Here is a 10,172-nt window from a genome sequence, read left to right as displayed (position 1 = left end):
TGGCAGGGGCACAGATGCTGAGTGTATCTAAACCAGACTGATACTGATGTTTACAGATAAGTTAAAGACTGGAGATTTTGTAGGGCTTTTCTTTAGACATATAAGGATGTGGGGTTTTTAACTTTTCAGAAAATAGTTGTAATTCTCTCACACAAGTAAATTATTAAAATCATACAAGGCACAAGAAGTGACACAAGTATTCTATCTGGGGAGACAGCAACAGTGCTTTGGGAAGATGACTAAAGAAAAGACAATAGGATTTTGTTCTGCGAGGTGTTTTTAATAACGGGCATTTTCACCTTGCAGTAATTCAGTTTCTATACACTTTCAGCAAGCTTTATCCTTTATGAGAGTAGCAATTATATCACCAAATCCATCAGAAGTTCAGTGTGTGCCAACAGGGGAACACTGTAAGTTTTGTTGTGCTAGAATGATTTAGGATTGGATTCATCTCGCTTAAATTAGGGCATCCCACTGAAGCATCTCATTCTGGAGCCTACATGGTTCAAGGTCTCTCAACAGAAAAAAAGATACCATTAAAGTGAAAAAATAGAGCTGAGTGTGGAAAAAGTTGGTGCCATCTGCCAGTAAGCCTGTACAAGCGTTGTCCAAGTCTGATCGAGTGATCCAAGCTGCCTCCACTCAGTGGAGAGAGGCAGTTCTTGGAAATGATTCATCCCATCCTCAGGATAACCACTCTTTGAAAATGCTAGTTTCTTTCTCTCTGATGAATACAGAGGAAGCCTGATTAAACAGGTTGCTAACGTACAACTGAAGTCCAGTAAGGAAATCATAGAATAATAGTATCAGAGAATGGTTTGGGTTGGAAGGGACCTTAAAGCTCATCCAGTCCAACCCCCCTGCCATGGGCAGGGACACCTCCCACCAGACCAGGCTGCCCAAAGCCCCGTCCAACCTGGCCTTGAACACCTCCAGGGAGGGGGCATCCACAGCTTCCCTGGGCAACCTGTGCCAGTGTCTCAGCACCCTCACAGTAAAGAATTTCTTTCTAATATCCAGTCTAAATCTACCCTCTTTCAGTTTAAAACCATTCCCCCTCATTCTATCGCTACTTGCCCTTGTAAAAAGTCCCTCCCCAGCTTTCCTGTAGGACCCCTTCAGGAACTGGAAGGCCACAATAAGGTCCTCCTGGAGCCTTCTCTTCTCCAGGCTGAACAGCCCCAACTCCCTCAGCTGGTCAAATCTTCCTGTATGTTTACCCCAAATATTTGACACATCCAAGTATTTGAAGCAGTTCATCATGGAGACTTAACCTCATGGATCGGTGTACTGCGGAAAATGGCATTATAACATGGCACAAAACTGAGGGCTTGGAGGGCAAGGCAGGTGGATTTCCAGGGCAGGCATTTTTATACACCTATTTGCCATTTCAAACAGACAAATACTTCTTTTCAAATTTCTCCATGTCTGTTAATTGTGGTGCATCCCAAATGCAGCTGGTTTACGGTGCACATGAAGATTGTCAGAGCAACACATGGTGCTGCTTGGTGTGATATTTCAGAGCTGCAGTGCATCTCCTGGACAGAGCTGTGCAGTGGACTCAGAAACATCCGGCTTACTGAGTGTATAAAGCATGTCTATACAACAAGTAGGATTCATATTTCTGAAGTTAAGCTATTTGAATATTAGGTGAGTCAATCTACTCTAGCTGTCTAGGTTCCCTTTATAATAAAAAGACTCTTTCAGAAGATAAGTAGTCTCATCCCTCTTACAAACTCATCTCAGGGGTCATAAATTGTCCTTTGGATCTGCTTGTACACAACCTTTCACTACAGAGAAAGCTGATAACCTAGATGAGGATTTTTGCATTGCACATCTTCTTCAGCTTAGGTGCATCAAAATTCTTTGCTTGTGCTGCAGCAGTGATCTGAGATATTTTGTCTGCCCAGGGCACAGAAAAAGCTCTGGAAACACTGTACAGAAAGAGCTGAGTGGCCACAGCACCAGCTACGTGTCTGTCTTTTGTAGCCATCACTGCAGTATCTAATTCCAATTTAAGACTCAGACAACGACAATGGAAAAAGTGGTAACAATTTTCCTTTGCAGACTGTCCGGACTTTCAGCCTTGTCACTCAGGAACACACAGATACCAGTCCATTTGTTATGTCCCCAGAATAGGTATGTGGGGGAGACTAGATTGAGAATAAATTTGTGCCTTGATCCCAACCTTGTTTTCTGAGCAGGTGAATTGCTGCAAAGGAAGTGGGAGGCTTTCCACTTCCTCCATCTCTCCTCCGGTAGAATGCTGTCTTAAATTAGCCCTCACTCCCACACCAGTAGAAAGAGGAGGAAGATCAGAAGCATTGATGAGTCATTGATCTCCTGGTGAAGACAGATTTCCAAATATCTCCTATCTTTCTGCAAATGATATTTCTTTTAAACGGTGAATTCCTGCTTTTGTAATCTTCCTCTGTAATAGAGACAAATGTTGGAATATTAAAATGTCCTCTGGGTCAATTAGGGTAGATTTCAATTGAGAAAAATAAAAATGTATAGATTTGAATAATTTCAGTAAAGTTCTTATTAGACATCTCAGAATGTATTCTAGAAATCATATACAATCATATAATGTTAAATAATACTCTATTTTAAATCAGATAACACTAGATAGGAAAACAGGCATGGACCATGTTTTAACTTACTGTGGCAAATGCTTCAATGTTATATGATACCAACTCCCAAACTTAACTGGCATTCGAAACTTCTAGATCTAAAATGTAACAATGGATCAAAGTCAAGCTATGCCAGCTGAGTAGCTAGGAAGCTGGCTTAAAAGAAGTAAAAGTAGTTTAAAATATTCATACATAGATCAGGACCACTTAAGTCATTGGGAGAAATCTCATTCATATGAGGCAATCTGTTTCATTGTCTGCATCAGTGAGGGACATTTTTGTGCAACACAAAATCACAGAATCACAGAATGATAGGGATTGGAAGGGACCTCAAAAGCTCATCCAGTCCAATCCCCCTGCCGGAGCAGGAACACCCAGATGAGGTTACACAGGAAGGCGTCCAGGCGGGTTTTGAATGTCTGCAGAGAAGGAGACTCCACAACCTCTCTGGGCAGCCTGGGCCAGTGCTCTGTCACCCTCACTGAGAAGAAGTTTCTTCTCAAATTTAAGTGGAACCTCCTGTGTTCCAGGAGGACATCTACATCTAAACCAAGGACAACCAACCAGAGACCGAAGTGGGCAGGATTAAAGTGCTGGGCACAACGAGAGACCCTGTGGGTGGCAAGTGGGTGGGTTTTTGTAAGGTGCGTGTCCAAGTTGAGCGACTTCTCTTCATGACAGTGTTTCAGACTTTGTTTTAATTTGGACCTCTGAGACGACAGAGAAAATTCAAGACTTGGTCTTGTCTCTCAGCCATACTCCATGACACGAGGCTGTGCAGCAAAACCCATGGATGTTAAAACTAGAAAGGACTTTGCTGTTTGTGGAAGTGGTGGGGCCTGGACCTTCTGTAGGAAGTACACTGTGCCACTTCAATTATGTTACTGTAAAAGCTTTCTTCATATGAGGCAATCTGTTTCATAGTCTGCATCAGTGATGGACATTTTTGTTCAACACAGGATTTTCCAATTGCCATTTTTTCCCAATCAGCATTATGCTATATCCCATTAAGAGGAAATGTTTGTGCTAGGGAGTCAGAAGGGGAAGTGTGCAAAAGGGGCACACCAGGCTGATAACTACTAGTAGATGACTAACAGCTTTTGTCTGATTTAATGAAGTCCCCATCAGAACCAGTGCTGAATTTCAGCTGTTTATTTGTTCTATCTGTAATCACAAAATTGTAATTTCCTACTATCTCTTTTCTAAGTTCCACTTGTACTCTAGGGGAAACGCCTGCTATTTCCTTTGCTTTACTGTAACGCTATACAGATCATTGCATATATGGATTTGAAATAATCACTCTGATGTTTGACAAGGAAGCCAACTGCAAATTCCATATGGTTTTGGGGAGCCCGTGTCTCAGGACAGGCAATTTAATATAATTTATTTGTTTCTCCAGAAAACAACTCAGGATGATTTTAATAAGGCCTCAGTAGATGTTGTTAAAAAGTTGGTGCCTGACAAATTGCAACAGTGCAACTTGGCAGATGAGTTTATAAGTGTGTCTAAATTGGCTCCACTGTGCATCATTAAAATCTCAAGTTTTTTCTCCCTGGAAATTTGCAGCTCAGGCTTGATTATTGCCCTAATCCAGAGGACAGTGAAAGATTGCCTCAAAGGAAAAAGAAAAGGACTTTGAAAACTGGCAGGATATCTATGCAGTTTTTGTTAAAGTCCAAGAAAACTGAAGAGATCCTGGTCTACTCAATTTTATTTACAGACTGTGGGTCAAGCAAAGCTATATACATTGCACTGCTGTGGGGGTGCGGCTGTAAAACTGCTTGGATTGGCCTAATTTCAAATCTCTCTCTCTTGTGGGGTGACACACTGTGGAGGGATGAATCTGGTCTTCACCACAAAAACTAAACTCAGAAATGGTTCTTGCCAAAGACAAGGCTAATCCAGAGCTGTTCCAGGGCTCCTGCTCTGCAGACCTCTTCTGGCTGCCCCTTCTTGCCAAAACCTGGCAAACAGGGGGAAAAGTTTTGAATAAAATCCCAAATTTAATTTTAGAAGAGAGGACATTGCCAAGAAATCTGACAGTGAGTACAGAGTCCATCTGCAATGCAGTAGAAAGCCTCTGGAGAGGAACAACAGGTGAAATCCTCTGGGGATGGTGACCACTGAGGAAAGAAAGGCTAAAAAAGAAGATGGCTAAAAGAAGAAAGGCTAAAAGCATATCTTTAATACTGTTCTGTGTTTCTACTCCTAATAACCCAGCTAAGAATATCCCTGCAAATACACAACTGAGCACTAGATGTAGCACTGAGAGTCTGCAACCCAAAGTGCTCTCCATAGTCCCACCTTATGGGGCCAATGCATCCTACCCCAAAAGAATCATTTAAGATTGTGATGCAAACCTCCTCTTGAAGGTGTTTATACTTGCACACGTTACCACACCACCACTTTTTAGAAGTTTGCATTTTGGTGAGATAGATAGCTACCACAGGTCTGTCATGCTGGTGGCTAGCAATGAATAGTTTAGCCCAATGTGTTGTACTACGGTTGGATTATCAGCACTGGGCTTTAGACATAAGGTCTTAGATTAGAAATACCCAAAGCAAACAGTAGGAGGCTTCCTTTCGTGGCCAGTGTTAAGACATATTCTCTTGACCGTAGGTACAGCAGCGTACTTCAAAACCTTGTACCCCACAGGGGCTTTGCATGAGGTTTTGCCCTCTCGTGGCTGTTAAAGGAGAAGATGCGTAACTGTCAGTTGGCAGAAGTGGCATGAAATCAGTGTAGGAAGATGGAAGGGCACAGTCCTACTTCTTCTTACAGCTATGAATAAGACTTCTCTCTTTCTGGCATCTGTGTTTATTACAAAGTAATTAGCTCCATTCTTTGTTGCAAAATTCATGGGAAGTATGATGTCTGATGGTCCTAGGGCTAACTGCGGTACACAGAAATATTTGGACCACGTGAATTTATTCCAGCCACAGATCTACACAACTATGGCAGGATAGGCTTGTGCTTTGTAACCTCTGGAGAACTGCAGTTTATATTCTGACATATATGCAAAAGTCTTCATTTTGGAAGAGTCACACACTGCAACCATAGCAAATAGGCTTTAAGAATGATTGACAAACACTGTCATTCATGTTAACAGTGCAGAAGTTATGGGCAAGTAATACTGGAATAGGCACAGGCCTGTTCCCATTCCTGTACACCAGCTGGAAAGTGGTGCTCCCATGAATGAATGCATAATGCACGGATGCTTTCTGGAACCAGAGGGGATTTTTTGTTAACTCTTCAAAGTAGTGCTGGTAATTTATGTTCCCTCTTATGCCAGGGTACACATCTGCTTCATGTAGTGCATGGATTTCACAAGTGTGAAAACAATAATTTTCTGTAGGGGCTATGCAAAATTAAAAGGTTGCTCCTCTACAAGAATTAGAGAGAGAGCTCATAAAATCAACATGGAAGGCGTTTACACTGGCACATGATGCTGTGCTGGCTGCCCATGCAACACCAGTAGAACCATTCCACAGTCACTCAGGCTCTGCTCTTTGCCCTGCAGAGACACTGGTTCCACTGCCCTCGTCTGAGGTATGCTCTTCTTCAGAGTACCTGTTGCCAAATACATTTTGATCCAATATGTGTAAGCAATAGACTTCAGGCTCCAGAGCGGGACAAATCTGAAAACAATTTGTGATCAAGTAATTTTAAGGCTGTTGTTTAATTTGAAAAGATCTGAACACTGGATTCTTGTGACATGTAAAACTTCCGTAACCTGGAGTGGCACCTGAGGTGGGCTGGCAGGACCTAGGGAGAATGACACCATCTCTTTTACCTGGGAGTAGACTCAAGTATCAAACCACATCACTTTTAAAAGGGTCCTACAGCAGGAAATTAATAGGAATCAAAGGATTCAGGGTGAAGAAATAGTTTACCATATTTCTAGCCCCCTTTGACAATATTCTGAAAAAGCCTCATATAGGCAATAAAGGTAGCATTCAAAAAAGCTTCAGAGACACTGCTCCCCAGACACACCCTCATGTGTTTATAAAACCTCATTAAAGAAAAGAGATGCTTACCCTTGCAGCCAAGCGAGCATTTTTGCCAGTGCTTGCAGATGTCGGTATGAATATTCTTACGCTGATAAATATGGACCCATCACTTCATTAACAGACTGATGTTCCTGAGTCTACAGTGAATTTGTTTTTCTGTCATACGTACATATTCTAATTCAATGTAGAAAGGACAAAAAGGATAGTCATGTTTCCTGGAGATATGAGATGACCATATATTACCGGTAATTAATTCTTTGTAGCAGTGAGTATTTTTGTGTTGAGTTTCTGTTGTATTTCACCTGAATAAGTTCCCCATTTTAAGATCAAGCGATGCTGTGATTTAAAGCACCCTGTGTCTTTTATTTTTGCTGACTAAAAGTATTGTTTATGGTAGTTTAAGCTCTGACTTTGGTCCCTTTCAAGCTGGAAGTAAGCTTCTGTGAGAACATGAGACAACAGATGAACCTGTCTCAGACAGGACATCATAGTCACCTATTTCATTTGTTCTCTTTATCTCTCACAAATCAGAATGTGTTACAATATTCACACCATCTCATAATCATGCTTTAATCTTACAAGACTGCTATATAAATTATTACCATAGGTACTGCATTACATTCAGTGCAGCAATGCAGAGTAGATGGAAAGATCCTTCAATGCCAAGTCTTCCTGGACATCTTTGAATTGGGAAAAGGCGGCTGGAAGGGAAGTCCAGTTAGATCCTAGAAGTACTAATACTGTTATGGAAGTCTACAGGGTAAATTTTATAGAAAGGAGGGAGGTCTTTAATTGGATACTAGATTATATCTCTTTTTATATCCCACAGAATAAAGCTGAAAAAACCCAAAATGCATCTGGGACATGCTACCTGACTGTTGATTACCAGAGATGTAATTCTTCTGTGATAGCATTGCTCACTTTAAAAAAAAGGGTATTTAGCTTCAGCTAGTCATCTAGACCCCTTTGGTGGTATTACTAATTTCTAGTGAACAGATGTATAGAGATCTGGACTCCACCTGCCTTGCTCATAGCATAGCTGCCTGCAAAACCTAGTCAGAATGCTCGGGGCTGTGTCCGACCAAGCTCACCACCACAGAGGAGGTATCTTTGTCTTCAACTTTCAGCTCTTCAGTCTGAGAAGATGGCTTGCAAGAATTAAACTTTTTTTATTAGTCACTGTTAAGCTTAATTTCTGTATTTTGCCTTTTACATTAGGTATATGCATGTAAGATTTAGATTTTGAGTGTGGCAATGCAAACTTGCAAATGTTTTTGAACTGCAAAACAGACCAAAAAGATCACATTGTTTAGAAGGGAATGTTGACTAAGTTACAACTTCTTCTTTCTTCCAGGTAAACCTCTGCAATCATTACCACAATGAAAGATAAGATGCAGAGGGCCAACCTATCATCAGTATCTGAATTTGTTCTCATAGGCCTTTCTGATGCTCCACAAGTCCGTTTTCTTCTCTTTGTGCTGTTTCTGATCATTTATTTGGCCACTATTGCAGGCAACATCACAATCCTTGTTGCCATTAGCACAGACACTCGTCTGCACAACCCCATGTACTTCTTCCTTGGCAATTTATCCTTACTGGATATCTTATGTCCCACTGTCACGGTGCCGAAGATGCTGGAGGCCTTGCTGCTTGAGAACAAGGTGATTTCATTCACTGGCTGCATGCTCCAGTTGTTTTTCCTCATTGATGCTGTAGGCACAGAGATTTTTCTCTTGGCTGTGATGGCGTATGACCGTTACATTGCAATATGTAATCCGCTGCAGTACATGAATATTGTGAGCATGAAAGTGTGTGCTCACCTAGCCATTGGCACCTGGGTAGTAGGATTTTTGAATTCTCTGTTGCACACATCTTTGATTTTTACACTCTCTTTTTGTGATTCTAATGAAGTTGACCAGTATTACTGTGATATTGCTCCTATGCTGGCCCTCTCCTGCTTGCCTACTTATAGTAGGGAACTGGTAACTCTCACAGTTGCTGGGGTCCTCGGAAGCAGCGCCTTTGTGGTCACTCTTGTCTCATATATCTACATCCTGTTGGCTATCCTGTGCAAGAACTCTTCTGAGAGCAGGCACAAAGCTTTCTCCACTTGCGGTTCTCACTTAGCAGTGGTATGCCTTTTCTATGGGACCACCATTTGCTCATATGTACGGCCTTCCTCCACCTACTCACTAAATCAGGATAGGATAGTTTCCATGCTCTATGGAATCCTCACTCCCCTGCTCAACCCCATAATCTACAGCTTGAGGAACAAAGAAGTTAAATGTGCCCTAAGAAGAGTGATCAGCCAGGTAAGAACTGCTTTAACAAGACAAGAACATCGCTCTCGGTCTCTGGCATCCTCTGGAACCCCAGCAATTGGATAGGCACTGCAGTTAGTGACAGATCTTCTCTAACTTCAGCCATCTAAAAGCTAGATGCTGGAATCAAAACTTCTTCTCTGGGCTCCCTGTACCATTAAAAGGGAGAGGTGTGCACCTCTAGGAGGCTAACCAGATGGCAGAACTTTAGGTCATCATCGCAGGAGGAGATGGCTTCAGCTGGCATGTTTTTTTCCACTGTGCACAGAGGAAGCTTAGATGAGAGCCTCAGCCTTAGACACGGGTACTGGATGCCTATCTGAGAGCATGAATGTTGGCAATTGGTACTGTAGGCACACTTAGATATGTGTTCTTCTGTACTAAAGCAGCTTACAGGACTGGTGACTCTTACTGACCACATTGCGTCTTCGTGGGAGATTGACGAAAAGGAAGGCTCCTTTCCATCACTTATGGTCATCAGTCTGGGTGTGTTTCCAACCAGTGTGCCAAGAACACAACTGCAGTGTCACCAGGCACAATCTGGCCATAGTTTGTACCACTTATCTCAAAACAGTCTACCAGGGTGCAAATAAAGTCCCATAAACTAGAGATGTCAACTGGGTTGATGTCTATACATTAGGTAGCTTTCTAAGGCTATGGCCAGTGTGGGGAAAGGGAGGCTTTGCAGTCATGGGCTTTGTGACCATTGCACAGGCACACCCTGGCTCTTCTTAGTGTTGGCAGGCTGAAGGAAGTTTACAGGTCTGTGTGAGTCCACAGCAAGGAACAGTGCTTCATTCCAGTCAAAAAGTGAAGGCATAGAATCATAGAATCACAGCATGGTTTGGGTTAGAAGGGACTTTAAAGATCATCCAGTCCCCCCCAGTTGGGGGATTGGACTGGATGATCTTTTGAGGTCCCTTCCAATCCCTAACGTTCTGTGATTCTGTGATTCTGTGATTCAGTCCAACCCCTGCCATAGGCAGGCACATCTCCCACCAAACAAGGTTGCTCAAAGCCCCATTCAACCTGGACTTGAACACTTCCAGAGAGGGGGCATGGCTGACAAAGAGGTGGAAATGGATGTGCAGAGAGGGGGAGTGCTGTGCAGTCTCCTCGGTGTGTTGTAGCTATAAATCCAAGTATATCTTAGCAACGAGACTTCATGCTGGGATGATAAAATCCTTCAGCTTGAGATGGACCTCAGG

At 42.4% G+C, this 10,172-nt stretch overlaps 1 protein-coding gene across 1 annotated transcript; it reads left to right on the top strand.

Moving 5' to 3' along the window:
• The first annotated feature begins 8,007 nt into the window (after positions 1-8,007).
• On the top strand, positions 8,008-9,030 carry LOC104534913 (olfactory receptor 5F1-like). The gene has a single exon (XM_010189489.1). The coding sequence runs from the start codon at positions 8,023-8,025 to the stop codon at positions 9,028-9,030; it is 1,008 nt and encodes a 335-aa protein (XP_010187791.1). The 5' UTR covers positions 8,008-8,022.
• The last annotated feature ends 1,142 nt before the right edge of the window (positions 9,031-10,172 follow it).

This window comes from Mesitornis unicolor, unplaced genomic scaffold, assembly GCF_000695765.1.
Source record: "Mesitornis unicolor isolate BGI_N332 unplaced genomic scaffold, ASM69576v1 scaffold3808, whole genome shotgun sequence".
NCBI lineage: Eukaryota > Metazoa > Chordata > Aves > Mesitornithiformes > Mesitornithidae > Mesitornis > Mesitornis unicolor.
The sequence above is the reverse complement of the archived record's forward strand: the minus strand, read 5'-3'. Positions and strand labels throughout refer to the sequence as shown.

Excerpts from the sequence above, each read along its gene's own strand:
- LOC104534913 (XM_010189489.1), top strand. The coding sequence starts at position 8,023 with ATGAAAGATAAGATGCAGAGGGCCAACCTATCATCAGTATCTGAATTT.